This window comes from Haliotis rufescens, unplaced genomic scaffold, assembly GCF_023055435.1.
Source record: "Haliotis rufescens isolate VD_foot unplaced genomic scaffold, xgHalRufe1.0.p SCAF_8, whole genome shotgun sequence".
In the NCBI taxonomy this organism is placed as follows: Eukaryota; Metazoa; Mollusca; class Gastropoda; order Lepetellida; family Haliotidae; genus Haliotis; species Haliotis rufescens.
Window position 1 is genome coordinate 39785603 of NW_025964372.1, and position 24815 is coordinate 39810417.

Sequence of the window (24815 nt, forward strand, 5' to 3'; positions counted from 1 at the left end):
GTCTTAATACATAAACTTAATTAAATGCGAGAAAATCCTTACCATAATCGGGGGGCATGGGTGGCCCAGTTGTCTAAGGCGCCGCGATTCGCTGTGCAGAGTTGCATCCCTAGGGCACGCCAGAAACCTATGATTGTGGGTTCGAATCCCAGTTCGCCCCGATTATGTTTCTAGGTTTGTCAGCACCATACCCGTGCTCGTGGGTTTCACCGAAGTGGTAAACGTCTGAGACCTGCATCACTTCGGGCTTTCCTCCCACATTAAGCTGACACGCCGTGATATAACTGGAATACTGTTAAAAGCGGCGTTAAACCCAACTCACTCACTCACTCACCTTACCATAATCCTTACAAGGCTGCAATTTGCGAATACAAGCGACAAAACCATCACCATAATCATAATCATCCATTGTACGATTCCGACATGTGTTTATGAATTACTATCAAATAATGATGACACAAGGTGTTCGTGGAAAGGTAAGCGTATCATGCTCCATCGGTGGTGTTAAGAACACGACATTTTGAGCTAGAAGTTCATTCTGATTCCTAGTAAATCCTTTATTTGAAATGTATGGAGGGTTCGCTTGAGGCTGCTCTCATGAATATAGATTTATGACGAATTTTGATTGGTTGTTGAGTTCAAGCGGAACAGGTACAGCTTTCCTGAGCTAGGCTAGCCTTACGGGATGTGAAATCGTGACGTCACTTCCGCATAATCATGATAATGAATGGAGATATAATGATCGAGTATAGACGGCGTGGGCGTCAATGTCAATGTCAATCTATTGTTTGTTGGGACCAGATTATTTATAGGCAGACCAGCCGGAAGATAGTGCGTCGTTAAACTTCACCAATTAACAAAATATAATAACACATCTTATCTATGATTATCATGTAATCTATGTATTTGAAAAAAGCGTGAACCAAACATGATTATGTTCCAAATTCCACTTGAGTTGCTTATATCAGCTCATCTTCACGTGCAGAATCGCGCCGAATACCAGGACAGGGAGCACATGGCGACGGTGGAAGTGACGTGCACGAACAATGAAGATGGCAACTCAACGCTGTCGCTGGTAACGTTATTCTTCGTTGTACAACTCATATCAGCTCACTGCGAGCAGCTCATTATATCATGTGCTATTCAATGATTGTTCACTTTCGATCAGGATGTATTATATTCCTTATTCTTGAAGAGCCAGTGAGTGAGTGAGTGAGTGAGTGAGTGAGTGAGTACAATCTACGCCCCCATTCAGTAGACAGTCTACACTGTGAGATTGACTGCTCACGGAAATATTGTATCACTGTAACAGTTAAATAGCTCAGTGTATGTTATGAATTTATTTCTATTTCCGACAGTGCACTAGTTACATATTCATTGTTTATCTTATCACAGAGAGGCCTCATTTCAATGCCGGACGGACGTATGTACACATTGGAACCAAGCACGAGATTCACGCGTGACGAAACGAGAACGACTGAAGATTTGCACAATGTCATCGACCGTTTCTGGCTCGACTATGCTGTTCTAGGTAAGTTTGGACGTTGTTCATAATATCAACCACTGGTTTGTCTGGCCCAGACACGATTATTTTCAGACCGCCGTCATATGGATGGAATATTGCTGAGTGCGGCGTTAAACAACCAACCAACTAACCAACCAAAGATTTTTTACAAGCTGTTTGTTTATGGTCGCCGCACTCAGTATCATTTCAGCTATGTGACTCGTCCAGTCGCCCACTTGTTTCAGATCATGTTACAGACATCCCTCCAGCAAACCCCCCGTGCCCCCAACCTGATGCTGCCACCCCCGGGGCCGCGCCGGACGTCCACCTTGACATCGTGGTCTTTGTTGACCACACCGTGTATCAGCGGTAAGGGGTTATGATTTTTGTGTTGCAAATTGTTTAACTGGGTGTTGTATTGAGGATCAACTATGACGAATATTACCAGTCGTCTAAGGCACCGCGATCCGCTGTGCAGAGTTGCGTCCCTTGGGCACGCCAGAAACCTATGATTGTGGGTTCGAATACCGGTTCGCCCCGATTATGTTTCTAGGTTTGTCAGCACCATACCCGCGCTCGTGGGTTTCACTGAAGTGGTAAACGGCTGAGACCTGCATCACTTCAGGCTTTCCCCCCACATTAGGCTGACACGCCGTTATATATCTGGAATACTGTTAAAAGCGGCGTTAAACCCAACTCACTCACTCACCACTCGAGTCGTTGCCACAGTGAGGATTTTATGCCCTTGTCAAAGTTATTTCTTTACTCTGTTGTCATAGTGAGTTTTCATGGTGAAGTTATTACACTGTTTGCATAGTTATTTTCACGCCGCTATCATGATGAGATTTTTGCGCCGTCGTCATAGTGAGGTTTTAATGCTGAGTAAGATTTGAATTAACGCCGTAGCCATTAGGACGCTGTTACGCCGCCTTTGGAGAAAGATACCGAAAAGCGTTTAATATACCCGAACCTTACTCTTATCACGGTTTCTTGGACAATCTAATATCAATATAACGACGTCTGATATAACGAAAGAGCGAGTGTAACGAAGCTGATCTTAAACCCTAGTGATAGCAAGTTTAAAGGATATGTTTATGTTATCGAGTAACCTGACTATATATATATTCGTGAGTGGCACAGCAGTCCATGAGATGAGATTCACATGTTATTTAAGGAAGAGAATATATGGATGTCAACGTTTTTATTACGCGAACACAATGTTTCGGAGTATATACTTACTCCTTCATGAGGTGAATGAATGCCATGAGGCAGAGATCATATATATATACATGTAAGGATAATAAAAGGTGGGAAAAAACATAGGGTAGAAACTAACAAGGGAAGCCAACAGATGATAGGTTTCTACCCTTTGTTATTTTCCACCTTTTGTGATCTTATTAATTTTGTTGTCCTTACATGTACATATATATGCTCTCTGCCTCATGGCATTCATTCACCTGATGAAGGAGTAAGTGTATATACTCCGAAACGTTGTGTTCCTCCTAACAAAGAAGTTGACATCCATATATTCTCTTCCTTGTGTGTATCACTTCTAAATGCCTTTCAAAGACCTCACATGTTATTTGACAAGAAACGGTTCAATGTTCTAATTACTTTGTATGTTCCTAATGATCACGATCTTCTTTTGAAAACTAAAGTGAGATAATTTGAAAGTAGTTCCGACATAAAGTGAAATTTAGATATCCATTATATATTTTTTGATAAATACTGTATTTCATAACAAAATACACAATCAATTTGGATAAATAAACCTCTGATATCGTCACAAAAATGTACGTCGGGAACCTGTTATTTGTTTTGTAGATGGTACAACAAGTCTACACGTTCAACGCCTGAGAAGAAAAGATTGGATACCATTGAGAACATCCGACGTCATTTCGGTCATCTGATGAACGCTGTAAGCAAGATCTACTACTACTACTACTACTACTATAACTGCAACTACTTCTACCATAACTACTAATACTGCTACTGCAACTGCAACTCCTGGTACTACTACTACTACTACTGCTACTATTACTACTACTACTACTACTACTGCAACTACTAAAACTTCTACTACTGCAACTGTTACTACTATTACTGCAACAACTACTACTCCTACTGCAACTACTACTTCTGCAACTGCTACAACTACTGCAACTACTACTACCATAACTACTAATACTGCTACTGTAACTGCTACTACTGCAGCTGCTACTACTACATCAACTGCTGCTACTACTACTACTGCAACTACTACTACTATAACTGCAACTACTTCTACCATAACTACTAATACTGCTACTGCAACTGCAACTACTGGTACTACTACTACTACTACTGCTACTATTGCTACTACTACTACTACTACTAAAACTACTAAAACTACTACTACTGCAACTGTTACTACTACTACTGCAACAACTATTACTTCTACTGCAACTACTACTTCTGCAACTGCTACAACTACTGCAACTACTACTACCATAACTACTAATACTGCTACTGTAACTGCTACTACTGCAGCTGCTACTACTACAGCAACTGCTGCTACTACTACTACTGCAACTACTACTACTACTGCAGCTACTGGTACTACTACTACTACTGCTACTATTACTACTACTACTACTACTAAAACTACTAAAACTACTACTACTGCAACTGTTACTACTACTACTGCAACAACTACTACTTCTACTGCAACTACTACTTCTGCAACTGCTACAACTACTGCAACTACTACTACCATAACTACTAATACTGCTACTGTAACTGCTACTACTGCAGCTGCTACTACTACAGCAACTGCTGCTACTACTACTACTGCAACTACTACTACTACTGCAACTACTGGTTCTACTACTACTACTGCTACTATTACTACTACTACTACTACTACTGCAACTACTAAAACTTCTACTACTGCAACTGTTACTACTATTACTGCAACAACTACTACTCCTACTGCAACTACTACTTCTGCAACTGCTACAACTACTGCAACTACTACTACCATAACTACTAATACTGCTACTGTAACTGCTACTACTGCAGCTGCTACTACTACATCAACTGCTGCTACTACTACTACTGCAACTACTACTACTATAACTGCAACTACTTCTACCATAACTACTAATACTGCTACTGCAACTGCAACTACTGGTACTACTACTACTACTACTGCTACTATTGCTACTACTACTACTACTACTACTAAAACTACTAAAACTACTACTACTGCAACTGTTACTACTACTACTGCAACAACTACTACTTCTACTGCAACTACTACTTCTGCAACTGCTACAACTACTGCAACTACTACTACCATAACTACTAATACTGCTACTGTAACTGCTACTACTGCAGCTGCTACTACTACAGCAACTGCTGCTACTACTACTACTGCAACTACTACTACTACTACTGCAACTACTGGTACTACTACTACTACTACTACTTCTACTACTACTGCTGCTGCTACTATTGCTACTACTACTACTACTACTACTACTACTCCAACTCAATAAATAAATTGCAAGTGATTCCGTGGGATTTAATTTGCTAACTAGGCCATTTTATTTTAACACAAATGTTGCGAAATAACGGACATTTGTTTCCTGAATCGCTGAAATTAGAAAAGGCGGGGCTTGTGTTGCGTTGAGCTGAACGATGTCACCGGTTTATGAGAATAGACTTTATGAAGTTATAAAGGAATAAACCGGTGTCCACACTAGGCCGTGTTTATACCTCCATGAACACACACAAATATTGAAGCTATTCAGAAATATTATTACTGTATTTAGATCTTGAATATTTAGAATTTATTAGAATTTATCAGACAACTATAATATGGCAGAAGTGGAGCAGCAATGTTTGAATGCATAAATAATTTGACCGATCAGTTAGTGTTTGCTTGACTTTCCTTCGTATTGTCACAGGTTGACCTCCGTTTCAAGATGGCGTCTCCCCGATTCCACGCCCACCTTGCTGGTTTCGTCATCGAGGTAACACGTGGAGGCGTCAGCCATTGTCAGTAATTAGTACATCTCACTATTACACCGACCCGTGAAGATCCGGGGTAGAATAGGTCTTCAGCAACCCATGCTTGCCGCAAGAGGCGACTATGCTTGTCGTAAAAGGCGACTAACGGGATCGGGTGGTCAGGCTCGCTTACTTGGTTGATGTTAATCACTGGATTGTCTGGTCCAGACTCGATTATTTACAGACCGCCGTCATATAGCTGGAATATTGCTGAGTGCGGCGTTAAACAACCAACCAACCAACAACCAACACTATTACACCATCGACACGTTTCATCCATGGACAAGCGAACTTACTAAGCGGGCCGGGCTCGATGTGAACTATGTGTGAAGTCCCCCGCCGCGATGTTGTTAAAATCGGCGTTAAATCCTCCTCATTCACTCACTTTTCTTGATAGACGGCGGGCCCAGGGGACAGGTCGCGGGAGGTGCCGGACCCACAGACACGGACAGAGGTCGAGGGCAGATGGCTGCTGGACAGCGCGTGGACATTGGTCAGCAGAACACCCGGGTTCCCCCCTAATGACCACGTCATTGTGTTTACTGAGTGAGTTTATTGTGTTTCAAACATATCCCACAAAGATTGTCACATCGTTCAGCGGAATCAGTTTATGGGAGATATAATTCACTTTGAAGATGACTATACACTGACACTTTTATTACACTAATCAAAAGAGACTAAGGACCATGTCATGACTGATTAACTATAGTGATATGAAAGAATCGGTTGTCGTTTGTTTCTTTTGAGAAGTATATGTATACTACGGTGGCCCATAAAGGTCATGGAGTCTGTTTTTCAATATTTTGATTTTTCCCTTACTGTTATCGTAACCTTTTGCAAATTAACACGATTTGTCATACGTGAAACGTGAGTTGAAAGCTTTGAGTTATTCTTTGTGGTGTACACCTGTGATCATCCGGGGTAGTATAGGTCTTCAGCAACCCTTGCTTGTCGTAAGAAACCACAATGCATGTCGTAAGCGGCGACTAACGTTAATGGGAGGTCAGGCTCGCTGCATTGGTTGATGCGTCTCATTGTATCCCAATTGCGTAGATCGATGCTCATGATGTCAATCCCTGGATTGTCTGGTCTAGACTCGATTACCTACAGACCGCCGTCATATTGCTGAGTGCGGCGTTAAACAACAAAGAAACAAACAAACTTTGTGGTGTAACTTGTTGTCAAGCCTTTAACATAAACACATCCAAAACGTTATCATGACTACTTACGGTTGCGACAGTTTTATTTCGAATTAATATTATTTTCTGTACATAATTATGGTATAGTTACCACATGTTTTGTTTTTTTCTTTCTAGAAGTGCCCTGTTTACGACCCAGGAGGGCATATACACGGACGTACTGGGTAAGCAAGGACGCTAGTTTTGTTATGGGACTGTGAGCTACAATCTGATTGATTGGTTACAGTCGTTAAATTCACCGCGTTAAAATCGTTAAATTCACTGCGTTAAAATCGTTAAATTCACTGCGTTAAAATCGTTAAATTCACTTCGTATGGATACGTTTTTCGTGATACTAGTATTTTTTCTCAATCCCAAATATGACACCCAAATACCGTTCGGCTTGGTTTAATGGATGCTCCATTAATTACATATTACGTTTGATAAATATTTATCAGAAAAAACTTTCTCCACATTCTGCTATCCAGGCGGGTTCAGGTGTCACGGAAGCATATGACGTGAGAAATTACTGATAATTGTTGTATTTAACAATGTTGCTAAACAGTATATGTTGACAGATTGGTAGGTGTTATTATGACGACGAATCCAAATGCCGGACAATGAATACACAATAAAACCCGAAAATCAGAAAACACATGATGTTTGTCTCCTGTGTGAATAAAAACGACAAAACCCTTTCCAGAATCACAAAAATATCTGTAAACAACACACTGTGCCATGGGGAGAGTGTTCGCTCGTCACGACCAAGGTCCGGGTTCTAATCCTTACAAGGGTACAACTTGTGAATACAAGCGTCAAAACCATTTCCATGATCATAAGAGTCCATTGTGCGATTCCGTCTATGTCATAAGCATGAATTATTATCAGATAGTGATTGTACCAGGTGTCCGCAGTACGGTGGGCGTATCCTGCCCCACCGGCGTCACGTCACAAACACATGCAAAGGCAAGTCCATTGTTCACCTGGAAACAAACACGGGAATATATGGTCCAGGTTCAAAAAGGGAATTGCATCAGACATAATTTTTGTCACCAATTTGAAATACCCTTCGCATGTCTTCCAGAATACTTTTTGAAAGTCTACAGAGGCCTTGAATATTTTGACCCGGTAATTTGAACCCTGTTACTCTTCCGACCAATTATAATTAGGAACGTCTACACATAAATAAAGGGACATAATGAATTTACTGTAAAAAAATGAAAGAAAATGGTCTGTAGGTTTATAGCCAACATGAAGGTACAGATCCTCTTGTGGTTAATTTCTATACCCCGTGTAACAAAAAAGGTTACATTGCTATGTAAATATTAAATGTCAATGCAAAAGATTAACCAGTCTTGATTATCCGCCGAAATATACTCCATTTGGCTTGAAGGGTAAAGCAACTGTGACAATGATATGAATGGACTGAAAATCAGTGATGACACCAGGTGTTCGCGAAAAGGGCTGGCCTTCCAGTCCAGTTTCTTCAGGTCGACGTTTAAATCAGTTAACTCCATTGTCCACAGAAGATGAGGATAAGCATATCCTGCCCTACCGGTGGCTCCCGCCATTTGCATAAATGTATTTATTGCCTGGCGCACACATGATGTTTCATCAGGCCAATCAGAACGGGGCAGTGGCGTCCGGATCAAAGAGGTTTCACTGCATTCCACAATGCTGAAACTGAAAAAAATATATGAACATTTAACATTTTAGCAACTAACTGATTGGTTATTATTGAAATACTGTTCAAACCGGCCTCAACCCAGCTCATTCACTATGACATCGTGCTCTTGGATGGTAATGTAACAATCACTCTGTACCACCCCTAGGCATCTCTTATAACGGCAGGATGTGTCATCCCTATGGCTACAGCATATCGCTGACCAGGTACCAAGACCGTCTTGTCGATGACGTCATTGCTGCTGCACATGAACTTGGACACAGGTAAAATACCAGTAGACTTGTATGGCATCTGAAAGGGGGGCGAGGCCCTCACCCATTGACACTCTAGCTCGTTTGAACTACGTAAATCAACAACTTCGTTGATTGTAGTTTTGACATGCTGATGGTGCCTACGTTTTTCTTCAATTCTTTTCTTAAAATCCATGGTATCCACCCTTCGCTTATGATTAATCTCTTGTCAAAGGAACTTGATTTACATGAACTAATTAATTAATGTGTGACTAGTTGCATTTCGTTGGTTAAGATCTGAAATCTCTTGCACGAGCGTTTTGTTTTCATAAGCAGAATGAGTCACGCTAACTGATCTGTATCCTATGTTTTATTACCCTGGAATAAACAACCTATGTTATATTACCCTGGAATAAACAACCTATGCTTTATTACCCTGGAATAAACAACCTATGTTATATTACCCTGGAATAAACAACCTTTGCTTTATTACCCTGGAATAAACAACCTATGTTATATTACCCTGGAATAAACAACCTATGCTTTATTACCCTGGAATAAACAACCTATGTTATATTACCCTGGAATAAACATCCTATGCTTTATTACCCTGGAATAAACAACCTATGCTTTATTACCCAGGAATAAACAACCTATGTTATATTACCCTGGAATAAACATCCTATGCTTTATTACCCTGGAATAAACAACCTATGTTTTATTACCCTGGAATAAACATCCTATGTTTTATTACCCTGGAATAAACATCCTTTGTTTTATTACCCTGGAATAAACATTCTTTGTTTTATTACCCTGGAATATACATCCTATGTTTTATTACCCTGGAATAAACAACCTATGTTTTATTACCCTGGATTGAACAAGCTATGTTTTATTACCCGTCTAGCCTTGGAGCACAACATGATGGCATTTCAAACAGCTGCTCGGCATCAGAGAACTACATCATGTCAGGGACACACGCTGCAGAGGCTCATGTGACACAGAACAACCAATACATTTTCTCTGAATGTTCAGTCAGGTCCTTCCAGAAACACGTGGCCCTACTGGAGGCCCGGGGGTAAGTGACACCACATCCTTATGGCCTCTCCCTCTGAAGGTCCGGTCATGATGTGGGACTGGCTCATACTTCAGCACTTGAGATATCATGTGGGATTCCGGTTCAGGACCCAAGTACCAAAATTCGTTTGAGTGAGTGAGTTGGGTTTAAAGCCGCTTTTAACATTATTCCAGTTATATCACGGCGTGTCAGCCTAATGTGGGAGGGAATCCCCAAGTGATGCAGGTCTCAGACGTTTACCACTTCGGTGAAACCCACGAGCACGAGTATGGTGCTGACAAACCTAGAAACATAATTGGGGCAAACCGGGATTCGAACCCACAATCATAGGGACGCATCTCTGCCTTAGACGACTGGGCCACCCGTGCCCCCAAAATTCGTTGACATCCATAAATTCTCTTCCTTACGTGTGTCCCTTCTAAATGCTATTCTAAGACATAACAGTACATTCATTCACGCAGATTTAGAAACATTTTGAAAATATAATAATCTGTTTCATATTTCTTAATACTTTTGTCCACATTATTTAAGCAGAAAATATTGAATAGCAATGCTTACAGCAACTTTTGTTAAGTGGCAGTTAACATTTTAAATCGAGGAGTACCCACCCAGGTGAGCTACAGTGCCCTGTCATACTTGTTCTTTAAAGCGACGGCAAGACCCTGTCCTGCTTGTACGAGACCATCCACCCTGGACCAGCGTCCTTCCTCCTCCCCGCCGCGCCTGGGCAGACCCACGATGTCCACAGACAGTGTCAGATGATATACTCCCCGAGCTCCTTCTTCTGTGTGAGTACACAACGAGTCCACGTCAAGATACGCCCCCTGCAACCCATGATGACTCCAGAGTAGCGTATCCCCGGGGGCAGATTAGTCACCATTCTGGGAAAGGACTGGATTATGTTGAAAAGGATTATAATGTTCCATAAAACAATGGATATTAATTTTCTTTACTAAAACATGTTATTGTACACTGGATGGGGGTGTTTGGAAATTTTTGGCCCACGACGTCTGCATTAATTCCGAATTGTGCAGAACCTTAGGAAATCATAAGCGTAGCGGTTATGAATATGTTTTTGTATTGAGGTAAATTCGTTAAATGTGTATGATATATTAAAAATACTTCATGGTCCCTCCCTTGTTATATAACAACACTATAGCATAGATGAGACTAGAATGTATTTATCGTGATCAGTATACAAGGAAGTTTATAATATTTGAACATGAGCAAGTCTTCACCCAAGCTGGAGCAAGTCTTCACCCAAGCTGAAGGAACGTCAACACAGATGTGCTTAAATATCATCCTGGGTCACAGACTTGCTCATAGTTAATTTTAAAAAAGGAATAACGTTTTTAATTCAAGTCCGAAGTGTAAGAAAGAAAACAGGATAGTCATCAGGTCTATGGTGATTAGTTGTCTCACGAATAGGGCCATGGATGGCTAAACTGTCTCAGGCGTATTAATTCGCCCTGAATTTGTTTCATGGTTTGTCAGCAACATCCCCGTGAACGGCCAAGGCCTCTATTACTTCCGGATTTGATCCGAGACCAAACTGACACGCCCTTTTATAGCTAAAATACTGTTCAAAGCGGCGATATACATAACACACACTCACTCACTCACTCACACAAACTTGACTATCCAATAGGCCGTACTAAGTCTTTATGATAATTCGTCCCTTGCCATTCCCCTTTCATTGAAGAAATCTTATATTCTTTGAAGCAGTGACAGGAGTGAGTATGGTTTTACACCGCTCTTAGCAATAATCCAGCAATATCACAGTAGGGGACACCAGAAATGAGCTTCCCACATTGTACCCATGTTCCCGACCGCCCCAGTGACAGGAAAGAAAACAAATTTGTCGCTTAAAAACATACTACCCACAAAAGAAGAACACCCATATGATTATAGTTAATCCATCATGACTGTGCGGTATTACAGCACAAAGCCTTACAACTGTGGATGGTTTTTTAAAATGTTTTGAGTAGTATATCCAAGCCCCTGCCGACGTCTATTAAATGGTCGCTTTCCTGATCCTCTTCTCTTCCCCCAGCATATCGACATAGGGGGCTCAGAAAACGTGTGCAGGAGGATGCCGTGCTACAACCCTCGGACTAGACGCTGCTCCCACCACCGAGCCAGGGACGGGACACCGTGCGGCAACAGGAAGGTAGGCGGGCTGGCTTCTAGTCTATCACTTCATTGTCTGGTTTCAAGGTAGGCGGGCTGGCTTCTGGTCCATCACTTCATTGTCTAGTTTCAAGGTAGGCGGGCTGGCTTCTGATCTATCACTTCATTGTCTAGTTTCAAGGTAGGCGGGCTGGCTTCTGGTCCATCACTTCATTGTCTGGTTTCAAGGTAGGCGGGCTGGCTTCTGGTCCATCACTTCATTGTCTGGTTTCAAGGTAGGCGGGCTGGCTTCTGGTCCATCACTTCATTGTCTGGTTTCAAGGTGGGCTGGCTTCTGGTCCATCACTTCATTGTCTGGTTTCAAGGTAGGCGGGCTGGCTTCTGGTCCATCACATCATTGTCTGGTTTCAAGGTGGGCTGGCTTCTGGTCTATCACTTCATTGTCTGGTTTCAAGGTAGGCGGGCTAGCTTCTGGTCTATCACTTCAGTGTCTGGTTTCAAGGTAGGCGGGCTGGCTTCTGGTCCATCACTTCATTGTCTAGTTTCAAGGTAGGCGGGCTGGCTTCTGGTCCATCACTTCATTGTCTAGTTTCAAGGTAGGCGGGCTGGCTTCTGGTCCATCACTTCATTGTCTGGTTTCAAGGAAGGCGGTCCTCTGGTCCATCACTTCATTGTCTGGTTTCAAGGTAGACTGGCTGGCTTACGGTCTATCACTTCATTGTCTTGTTTCAAGGTAGGCGGGCTGGCTTCTGGTCCATCACTTCATTGTCTGGTTTCAAGGAAGGCGGGCCTCTGGTCCATCACTTCATTGTCTGGTTTCAAGGTAGACTGGCTGGCTTACGGTCTATCACTTCATTGTCTTGTTTCAAGGTAGGCGGGCTGGCTTCTGGTCCATCACTTCATTGTCTGGTTTCAAGGTAGGCTGGCTAGCTTCTGGTCCATCACTTCATTGTCTTGTTTCAAGGTAGGCGGGCTGGCTTCTGGTCCATCACTTCATTGTCTAGTTTCAAGGTAGGCAGACTGGCTTCTGGTCTATCACTTCATTGTCTTGTTTCAAGGTAGGCGGGCTGGCTTCTGGTCAATCACTTCATTGTCTGGTTTCAAGGTAGGCAGACTGGCTTCTGGTCTATCACTTCGTTGTCTAGTTTCAAGGTAGGCGGGCTGGCTTCTGATCTATCAATTCATTGTCTAGTTTCAAGGTAGGCGGGCTGGCTTCTGGTCCATCACTTCATTGTCTGGTTTCAAGGAAGGCGGGCCTCTGGTCCATCACTTCATTGTCTTGTTTCAAGGTAGACTGGCTGGCTTACGGTCTATCACTTCATTGTCTTGTTTCAAGGTAGGCGGGCTGGCTTCTGGTCCATCACTTCATTGTCTGGTTTCAAGGTAGGCTGGCTAGCTTCTGGTCTATCACTTCATTGTCTAGTTTCAAGGTAGGCGGGATGGCTTCTGGTCCATCACTTCATTGTCTGGTTTCAAGGTAGGCTGGCTAGCTTCTGGTCTATCACTTCATTGTCTTGTTTCAAGGTAGGCGGGCTGGCTTCTGGTCAATCACTTCATTGTCTGGTTTCAAGGTAGGCAGACTGGCTTCTGGTCTATCACTTCATTGTCTAGTTTCAAGGTAGGCGGGCTGGCTTCTGATCTATCAATTCATTGTCTAGTTTCAAGGTAGGCGGGCTGGCTTCTAGTCTATCACTTCATTGTCTAGTTTCAAGGTAGGCGGGCTGGCTTCTGGTCTATCACTTCATTGTCTAGTTTCAAGGTAGGCTGACTGGCTTCTGGTCTATCACTTCAGTGTCTAGTTTCAAGGTAGGCTGACTGGCTTCTAGTCTAATACTTCATTGTCTGGTTTCAAGGTAAGCTGACTGGCTTCTGGTCTATCACTTCATTGTCTTGTTTCAAGGTAGGCGGGCTGGCTTCTGGTCAATCACTTCATTGTCTGGTTTCAAGGTAGGCAGACTGGCTTCTGGTCTATCACTTCATTGTCTAGTTTCAAGGTAGGCGGGCTGGCTTCTGATCTATCAATTCATTGTCTAGTTTCAAGGTAGGCGGGCTGGCTTCTAGTCTATCACTTCATTGTCTAGCTTCAAGGTAGGCGGGCTGGCTTCTGGTCTATCACTTCAGTGTCTAGTTTCAAGGTAGGCTGACTGGCTTCTAGTCTAATACTTCATTGTCTGGTTTCAAGGTAAGCTGACTGGCTTCTGGTCTATAATTTCATTGTCTGGTTTAAAGGTAGGCGGGCTGGCTTCAGTCCATCACTTCATTGTCTGGTTTCAAGGTAGACTGGCTGGCTTCTGGTCCATCACTTCATTGTCTTTACTTTTGTGTCTATGTATGATCCATTTATTAAGTTTCATCGCAACTTTACGACCCATGGAATCTTTTTTCGGCGGATCGAGACTGGTTGTTCTCCTTAGTATGCGCCATAAGCTAGAAGCCGTGAGTTGGGGTCACGTGTGGTCCAGTCGTCTGCGTCGCCGCAAGTCGCTTTGCAGAGTTATGTCCCTTAGGTTTGCCATGATCGTGGGTTTGAAACCCACATCTCCCCGATTATGTTTAAAGGTTTGTCAGCTCCATGCCCGTGCTCGTGGGTTTTTCACGCGGTAAGCGTCTGAGATCTGCATCACTTCGGGCTTTCCTCCCACATTAAGTTGACACGTCGTGACATAACTGGAAAACAGCGGAAAACGCCATGGAACAATCCGTAGCTCTGTCTAGCTACAAGTCAGTATCAAAACTGTTTAAAGGGAGTACGGTTACTTCAGCTACTGTTCAAGGTTTTGTTTTCAAACTTGGCAGGGAGGATTTTTATCCATGGCCATTTAAAAAAATTTAAAGTATGTCCATTTGAGCCTCATCATAAAATTATCACAACAGGATCAAAACATACAGTTCCGATGAAGAACTGAGCTTACATTTACCCCTGATGGTTTTGGTGTTGTTTACAGTGGTGCGTCGCCGGGTCGTGTGTACTTTCTACCGACGCCCCAGCAAAACAAGGTACGTAGTTTAACAGCAGATAGATAAAGTAATACGTAACTCAGCGGCCGATACGTAGGATGCAGTGGTACGATAGATGGAGTGGTACGTTAGACACAGTGGTACGTGAGACAGTGGTACGATAGATGCAGTGGTATTTTAGATGCAGTGGTACGTTAGATGCAGCGGTTCGTTAGACGCAGTGGTATTTTAGATGCAGTGGTACGTTAGATGCAGCGGTTCGTTAGATGCAGTGGTATTTTAGATGCAGTGGTACGTTAGATGCAGCGGTACGTTAGACACAGTGGTGCGTTAGACACAGTGGTACGTTAGATACAGTGGTACGTTAGACACAGTGGTACGTTAGATACAGTGATACGTTAGACGCAGTGGTACGATAGATGCAGTGGTACGTTAGATGCAGCGGTTCGTTAGACGCAGTGGTATTTTAGATGCAGTGGTACGTTAGATGCAGCGGTTCGTTAGATGCAGTGGTATTTTAGATGCAGTGGTACGTTAGATGCAGCGGTACGTTAGACACAGTGGTGCGTTAGACACAGTGGTACGTTAGATACAGTGGTACGTTAGACACAGTGGTACGTTAGATACAGTGATACGTTAGACGCAGTGGTACGTTAGACACGGTGGTGCGTTAGACACGTTGGTACGTTAGACACAGTGGTACGTTAGACACAGTGGTACTTTAGACACAGTGGTACTTAAGACGCAGTGGTACTTTAGATGCAGCGGTACGGTGCTACTGTCAATTAAACGTTCAACGAGAGCGCCTCCGTGGTCTAGTGGTAGAGCATCTGCCCTGAGAGCGGAAGGTCGGGGATTCGAGCCGTCATACCAAAAGACGTTGAAAGATGGTACTTGTTGTTACCCTGCCTTGCGCTCGATATGAACCTAGGACTGGTCGGCTCGGAGTCACAATAATATATAGGCTGGCACTATAAAATCGGCATTTGTCCGGACTAATACCAGCAGCCACACATACACGTTCATGCACGTCGCTGTATAAGTGCAATAATCTTTAACGCGACATTAAACCCCATTTCACCCCAATGCAGATATGTTAGATAGTAATAAATTAAATTGATAAGTTGAGGGGCAGATAAGACGATAGCATCGTGCGTAGTGCAACGTCAGATACACAAGATCAAATGGTGCGTAGTGCAACGACAGATACGTAAGATCAAATGGCGCGTAGTGCATCGTCAGATACGCAAGATCAAATCGCGCGTAGTGCAACGCCAGGTACGTAAGATCAAATGGCGCGTAGTGCAAAATGAGGTACGCCAGATTAAATGGCGCGTTGTGCAACGTCAGATACGTAAGATCAAATGGTGCGTAGTGCAACGTCAGATACGCAAGATCAAATGGTCCGTAGTGCAACGTCAGATACGTAAGATCAAATGGTCCGTAGTGCAACGTCAGATACGTAAGATCAAACGGTCCGTAGTGCAACGTCAGATACGCAAGATCAAATGATGCGTAGTGCAACGTCAGATTCGCAAGATCAAATGGTCCGTAGTGCAACGTCAGATACGTAAGATCAAATGGTGCGTAGTGCAACGTCAGATATGCAAGATCAAATGGCACGTAGTGCAACGCCAGGTACGTAAGATCAAATTGTGCGTAGTAAACAGCAGGTACGTTACCAGACAACTAACGCATATAAGAAATATCCATAAAGTATTAGTTAACCACGGCATTAAACAATTGACTCACAATGCACGAGTCCTGAATGACTTCAGTTCTTCTCCCCTTGCCAGCCGACTGTGTGTTTGGGAACCGCCCCGGGCCTGTGTACCAGGGACAAGACTGTGGCCAGACGTTAGGGAGTAAGAGATACCTGTGCTACAGTCAGCGCAACAGGCAGGTGTGCTGCGATACCTGTCTCAAGATGGCCACAGGGCCACCTGGTGAGTGCACGTGCGTCGCGTGTGAAGGAATATGTGAGTTGGGTCGAACAACATTTTAGTTATGTTATAACACGGCGTGGCAACTTCTTGAGGAGAAAAGCCCGAAGTGATGCAGATCCTGCAGATGTACTACTTTGTTGAAACCCACGAGCACGAGTATGGTGCTGACAACATGATAAAGGCGAATCTGAGATTCGAACCCGTGTTTTTGGCTCACCAAAGGAAGGTAAATCTTCAGAGTGAATTATGGGGCATTGCACAACTGGGCCATCCATACGTCAAAGAATGAGCATAAGCAAGTTTGGTTGAACGCAGTCTGAACAATATTTCGGTTATATCACGACCTGGAAAAGCCCAACGTGACGCATCTTCGATGATCCGGGGTAATATATCTCCATTCTATCATGATACAGACCCTGGATCCATTTAGTACCATAGCGTCGTTGTGAGCCCGATTCGATTAGCAAAACGACTTTTCAAATTATTCTCACGAGCAAGAGAAATTCTTTGCTAAGTTAGACATAGGGGCTATGGAGGTAGTGACGTCACTTCCGAAACGAAGCTCGGTAACCAAGGGGTCGAGGGTATTTATCAGAATAGAATGGAGAGTAATGGCGCGGATAGTCGAGGGTCGACTGTGGCCCAGGTCGTTTGAGTGAGTGAGTGAGTTTAACGGCGTGTCGTGCAACTCTGCACAGCGATGTGCGGTGCCTTAGACGACTGGCCCACCCGTACCCCTACAGGTCGTTCGAAGCCCTCGCTGACTTGTTTTATACATGTTATCGGTCCCAATTGCGTGGATCGATGCTCATGATATTAATCACTGGATTGTCTGGTCCAGACTCGATTATTTACAGACCGCCGTTATATAGCTGGAATATTGCTGAGTGCGGCGTTAAACGACAAACAAACCAACCAACGTTCGTAGCCGGGTGGGATGGGTGTGTTAGTCTAAGAAAATCAGCTTTGTCACTCGAGGAATATGACTGTTGTATTTTATGACTAAACTACGAGTTTTTATCTGATCTGAAGATGCACGTAATAACAAAAAATCAGTCACTCCGATACCACATATTACCCCCTTTTCTAAATTCAGGTTGCGAATACGGCAACAACTACTGGAATATTTCATCTTGTAGTCCAGAACGATGCGGCGAACCCGGAAGTCAGTACTCCCGACTGTGTTGTGACACGTGTCAAACTGCTCCAGCAACACCGGACCTACAAACATCATCATCGACAACATATACTCCGTTTGTCAAGGGTACCGGTGGAACTCAATCGACTTCTTCAAATAAGACTACAGTCGACGAGAATACACCATCGGTACGACCTGCGTCACCAGTGAATGTCACTGAAGGCTCGGCCCAAGAGACGTCATCATTTATCACCGGCATGTACGACGCTTCAGCAACGGCTTCTTCGTCTGCAGTGTATTCTACAACTGCAGAAGGTTCGTCTACAGAACCAAAGTTCAATATTTCAGGTATTAAAACGATTCTTTCAAAGTCGAATGTTGTTGAAACAACGTCAATGGTCACCAAGCGAACATATGAATCATTGATTGAAGCGAGAGTAAAAACATCGGAGCACGCTTTGACAACCGAACCATCAAAAACTTCTATCACAGAAAGCGCAGCTGAAGAGTCGTCAACACCTTTCCTTCCGGCAGCTACCACGGCTTCATCTGCAACGTCAGTGACAACGAACGAACCTCCAAAATCGACATCTACACGTTTTCTGAACGATTCACCTGCTGACGTGTTATCCGTGGACAATATAGGGGAGCGTGGGCAGGCCCAGGTGGACATGTCGTGTGAGTATTGCTCGCCATGTTGGCAGAAAGGAATTTGTGTATTTGTTGTTTAACACAACTCGGCAGCGTGGAGTTCGAGTTACCTTTAACGTCGCTCTGAACAATATTCCAGTTACATCACGGCGTGTCAGATTGATGTGGGGGTGGAGGGGGGGATGTGCCAAAGTACATCCGTAAAAATGTCAAAATACTATAGTAAATCTGTCATGTCATGTCATGTCATGACAGATTAAATATCGTCATATAAAACACCGGGTGTTCTTCAACTTCGTTTGAATCGTACAGTACTTTTGTTTACTGTTGGCTTGTACAAACTTGATGCAGATCATGCAGAAAAAATACGAATCAAATAAAAGACGGACATACACTGATAATTTTAAATTATGTATTTCAAATTGTTTATCAGTAGTGGTTCAGTATCTGAACGTATAGTTCTTTAATGTAAAAAGAAATTTACATGATGTAAAATAATCACGTGAGTTCAAGTTGTCAACCAAAATCTCTTGCTTCATTCCGCTTGTAGTTTCAAGTTTTACATGCACATGTCTATTCGGAACTACTCGTCTCTCTCCGTGACCGTGCTAACATGTCATGTTCGCGTCACAAGGCTGCATTTTTGATTTTTTAGTATTTGGTGCTTGTGCCAGCGGTGAAGGCTTACATGGAAGTACGGATCTATCCTGCACTGCTGAAACTACCCAGACGCCTACAAAGTGTTACGACATCGCCTACTACAACAGGTGTTGCACAGCGTGTCGTGTATTTCACAGCAACGTCACAGGTGAGACAAATATATTTGACTGCATATAAAAAAATATTATCGGACACATGTTCCACAAAAGTGAGGAGGGAGGTAGGATTTAGTGATCATGGAGCACCCCGAATACCAGCAAACATGTCTTATAATGAAGATTTTCAATACAGTGGTAGAGCGTCCGCCCGGAGAGCGGAAGGTCCGGGGTTCGACCCCCGGCCGCGTCATACCAAAAGACGTTAAAAGATGGTACTTGTTGTTACCCTGTCTGGCGCTCGGCATTAAGGGGCAAAAACAAGGACTGGTCGGCTCGGAGTCGGTATACTGTGTCTGAGTGGGGTATTCATGTTAAACTGCGGCATGGTATCTCAGTGTGCTGGCACTATAAATCGGCATCAGTCCAGACTAGTACAATCAGCCACACACACACACACACACACATAGGCATGCACGTCGCATATAAGTGCAATAATCTTGGATGCGACGTTAAACCCAATTTCACCTTACTTGTCAAGTATGCCATCAAACCTTCATCTTCCCCGAGGCAAGGGAGTTAACTGACAATAAAAATCCCCCCTTTCCGAACTAGGCTGGAATTATTGAGTTATATTTTGGCTGGACTAACGATTCTTTGCATAGTCCAATCAATATCGCGTAACAAAATCGACATCCGGTTCGTCAACTGCCGTGCAATTTTCAGTCGATTGCAGGATTTGTAAAGCATGTGTACCACCAACTCGGCGTCAACAGATATTTTCCAAATCCTTTCAAGTTCCTAATCAAGCTGGTCATGTGATCTGATGCACTTCGCGAAGTTAGACCCGTTTTTATTACAAAAATGAATGTAGATCTTGATTATCGATCTGATCGTCTTTCCTGGCACTGCTATTTTGTTTGAAGCAAATGCAAGTGATATGAGAGGTGGAATCAGTGGTCAATAGGAACGACATAGAAGGGACATAACTCAATAGCCACTGGTGGCGCTTTGATCGAGCCCAGGAATTCCAGCCTCGTTCGGCAAGGGTGGAAACTGGACTTTTACAGTCAGTTAACTCCCTTGCTTCGGGAAGATGTCAACCCTCCTCTGCTTAACCTATTGGCCTTCTTACTGCGGATAACAGACTTTTTCTTTTTATTCGCAATAAAACTGACGTACTGGATTTAAAGTGACACGCGATATCCAAGAAAAAAATCCTTTTTTAGTCTTAGGAATTCAGAATTATTTTCATCTGTCTTATGTTTTGGGGACCTAAAACACATTGATTTTCAGAGCGTTCGTTCGTAACGCCACAGAAGAGTTAGAATCCCCTTACGGCCACAACCTCATGACACCCCCGAATTCGCCGCCGTTACAAGGATATTGACATATTACATATTTTCATGAGGGTCTCAGCCAAATATTCCATTTATTGTGCATTTTCTTTGCGAACACCTGCCGTCAATGATTTTCAATGTTCTTTCAAATAATTTTCAGCACTATTTTTCGAACTAAAATTAGTGGTCCCTTTGAGTTCGTTATAACCGTAGTTAACTGTATGCTGTCACGGGTTCCTGACCTTGTCGACCAAATACGCGTTGGAACAAAACACGCAAACACATCTCACCATTTGATTCTGACGTGTTGAATTTGTATGGCCGCTATTTCAGATGTACTAACAGTAAAGCTTATTGCCCTATATTTTTCATTGTCCCACATTTCCATAAGTATATTACTTCATCACATGATGAAAACGATGACTTTTACAGGCTGCGAGTTCGGGGACCGGGATCCGTCTATGTGCCGCACCATTGACAGACTGTCTTGCTGTGATCACAGGACACACTGCTGCGCCACCTGTCATGAAGACACACAGCCTCTCATGTGCGGCTATGGCACAGGGTCAAGGTCACCGCGTCACGCACTGCTCGTTGTTGTGTTGTCACTAGGCATCTTAACATGACTGTCTTCCAGGACAGAATGAGTGAGTGAGTGAGTATGGTTTATGCCGCTTTAAGCAATATTCCAGCAATATCACGGCGAGGAACACCAGAAATGGGCTTCACACATTGTACCCATGTCGGGAATCGAACCCGGGTCTTCTGCGTGACGAGCGAACGCTTTAACCGCCAGGCTACCCGACCGGCCCCCCGGACAGAATGAACACTGCCCTTTGTATATAGGCGGCAGCTGTAGAACTTTTTTCTACCCATAGAGATACATTGATATAAACATGTTGTCTTAATGAGTGAGTGAGTGAGTTGGGTTTAACGCCGCTTTTAACAATATTCCAGTTATATCGCGGCGTGTCAGCTTAATGTGGGAGGAAAGCCCGAAGTGATGCAGGTCTCAGACGTTTACCACTTCGGTGAAACCCACGAGCACGGGTATGGTGCTGACAAACCTAGAAACATAGTCGGAGCGAACCGGGATTCGAACCCACAATCATAGGTTTCTGGCGTGCCCAAGGGACGCAACTCTGCACAGCGAATCGCGGCGCCTTAGACGACTGGGCCACCCGTGCCCCCTTGTCTTAATGTGTCATATGTTGTCTTAATGTGTAATTATATCAGTACAAACCGTATACCTGTGTCAACGTTTTCCTTTGATTTGTGGTAATAGTGTTACGAGTTAACTCAATCATTGACTGTTGTGTAAAGCCGCACTCATCACTATTCCAGCTATATTACGTCGGTCTGTCAATACTCGAGTCTGGACCAGACAATCTAGTGATGCATCTACACAATTGGGATCATCTTCCCGAGGCAATGGTGTTAACCGACTACAAAAGTCCAGTTTCCACTCTTGTGGAACAAGGGTGGAATTTCGTTTTCATATTTTGGCAGGACTAACGAGTGTATGCATTGTCCAATCAGAACCAGGATCCTGTCCGTAAACATCGCAACTGCCTGGCAGGTTTCGGATGATCACAGGATTTTCATGTGTTTAATCAACGTGCTAAAGTGTGCTAAAATCCACATGAACTGGGTGTCTCTGTGAGGCTGTTTCTTCGATTTAATTCTTCGATCAGATCGTCATGAAGATCGTTTGAAGCGAATGGGAGTGATATGAGAGGTGGAATCTGATTGGTCAATATGGACATATCTCGTAAAGGCCACTGATGGGCTACGATGGAGCCACGAAACTCCAGTCTTGTTCGACAAGGGTGGAAACTGGACTTTACTAGTCAAGTTAGCTCCCTTGCCCCGGGAAGGTAGGTGAGTGAGTTTGGTTTAACGCCGCTTTTAACAGTATTTAAGTTATATCACGGCGTGTCAGCTTAATGTGGGAGGAAAGCCCGAGGTGATGCAGGTCTCAGACGTTTACCACTTCGGTGAAACCCACGAGCACGGGTATGGTGTTGACAAACCTAGAAACAATCGGGGCGAACCGTGATTCGAACACACAATCATTGGTTTCTGGCGTGCCCAAGGGACGCAACTCTGCACAGCGAATCGATGCGCCTTAGACGACTAAGACAACTGTAGAGATATAAATTGCGAAACAATTTAGTGAGGACACTAGCCTAGCGACCTCTGCGGCTTGGAACCTTTTTCCCTAAATTAAACGATAGAAACCTAGAAACATAATAGGGGCGAACTGGGTTTCGAACCCACAATCACATGTTTCTCGCGTGCCCAAAGGACGAGACTCTGCACAGCGAATCGCGGCGTATTAGACGACTGGGCCACCCATGCTCCCTTCGGGAAGGTGAATTGGAATATGAAAACAGGCGTCAACCCAGTAAGCAAGCCCGCCCACTCGATTCCGTCAGTCGCCTCTCTCCTACAAACATGGGATGCTGAAGACCAGGCCAGAATATGTGGTACTAATCTGTACCATACCCCAAACCGGTGGACATGCGCAACGTCCATACTTATGAAAAGGAAATAACACTGAGATTCGGTTACACCTTAAAAGTCTGTTTTGGGCGATACAAATTATCAAAAATATTGTGTTTGTTGGTTGTTTATTTGTTTAACGCCGCACTCAGCAATATTCCAGCTATATGACGGCGGTCTGTAAATAATCGAGTCTGGGCCAGAAAATCCAGTGATTGACATGAGCATCGGTCCACGCAACTGGGATCGATGACATGCATCAACCAAGTCATCGAGCCTACCCACCCGATCCCGTTAGTCGCCTCTTGACAAGCATAGTCATCTCTCACATGATGTGTCTCGTGAAATATGTTTCTCTCATCGAGTGACGGAGATGCGAGAAACACGACATCTTACTCGACACAAGGAATATCCTATTTATTATGTACTTTTTATTACAAATGTAAAACCTTGAAACGTAGTTTCTCCCTACCTAACAAACAGGGACGGTTCACCACACTTTGTATTTGCGACTTAAAAAGTAGTTTCGTGTTTGCAAAATCCCCCCAAAGTATAAAAAAATATTAAGGGCCACGAAAATTCCTTAAACATTTTGATATGATTATATACAAAATCATCAATTGACGCTTTAAATGAGAAATTTACAGTTTATAACGAAACATATTTTCGAGAGAATAACAAACGGCAAGAAGTGATATCTACCTCATAAATGACCATCTTTCATTATTTTGCCTTGTCAATGTGAAACGTCAACAGTTTGTGTACGGGCTCGACACTTACGAAAAAGGGAGACAATTAAAGGGGATATAACTCTTGTATGACAATAGTTCCGTCAAAGTGGTATGTTTACTGCAATGAAAATATCACTTTTTTTCAACTTCAGTAAACTCAGTCTTTCACACTGAAGTACATAATAAAATGTGTGTCATACGTTTACCTTCGAGCACGAACAAGGCGCTGTCATAATGATAATTATTACAGCACAATTTCGATTCAAACAAGAAAAAAACCTCTCCATAAATTTCAAGGTAACAAGTTTATTATCAAATTACATAAAGTCAATGACACCAACAGTTAACAGTTAAGTTGATACACGTGTGTAAAGCAAAATCAACAGTTTAGTTTAAAGGAAATAACAATAGTGAATGAATCTGTTTTAGATCAATCAGCATCACACAGTCCTGTAAATAGTTTGGTCTTGGTCCGACAAACCAGTGCCCGAAATCATGGGCAAAGGGTACGATGACAGTTTGCCTTGCCACCCAATTCTCTTACACTTGTTTCTTGTTTAATTCTTGCAAAATTCCAGCGATATGACGGAGGTCTGTAAATAATCGAGTCTGGACCAGTGATTGACCACCCAATCCCGTTAGTCGCCTCTTACAAGCATCGTCGCGTTTTAGGGCAAGTATGGGTTGCTGAAGACATTTTCTACCCCGGATCTTCACGGGTCGAGTCCCTAACAAGCATGATACACTGGTGACGTATGACGACCTATGATGTATGATGTATCCCATACATGTAGGTTAAATATAACCCGTGAAGATGCGGGATAGAATAGGTCTTCAGTAACCCATGCTTGCCCTAAAACGCGATGATGCTTGTCGTAAAAGGCGACTAACGGGATCGGGTGGTCAGGCTCGCTGACTTGGTTGATGCATGTCA

The 24815-nt window shown here is 43.4% G+C and overlaps 1 protein-coding gene across 1 annotated transcript; it reads left to right on the top strand.

The window, feature by feature from the left end:
• Positions 1-452: 452 nt before the first annotated feature.
• LOC124121125 lies at positions 453-14755 on the top strand. The gene is made up of 13 exons (XM_048389813.1): positions 453-476; positions 986-1075; positions 1396-1531; positions 1750-1873; positions 3329-3422; positions 5455-5520; positions 5955-6103; positions 6874-6920; positions 8568-8682; positions 9590-9727; positions 10377-10515; positions 11781-11897; positions 14732-14755. Exons 1-13 carry the CDS (start codon positions 453-455, stop codon positions 14753-14755), a joined length of 1263 nt encoding a protein of 420 aa, XP_048245770.1.
• The last annotated feature ends 10060 nt before the right edge of the window (positions 14756-24815 follow it).

Excerpts from the sequence above, each read along its gene's own strand:
- LOC124121125 (XM_048389813.1), top strand. The coding sequence starts at position 453 with ATGACACAAGGTGTTCGTGGAAAG. Across the intron at positions 3,423-5,454 it reads TCGGTCATCTGATGAACGCT|GTTGACCTCCGTTTCAAGAT; the intron begins GTAAGCAAGATC and ends GTATTGTCACAG. Across the intron at positions 5,521-5,954 it reads TTGCTGGTTTCGTCATCGAG|ACGGCGGGCCCAGGGGACAG; the intron begins GTAACACGTGGA and ends TTTTCTTGATAG.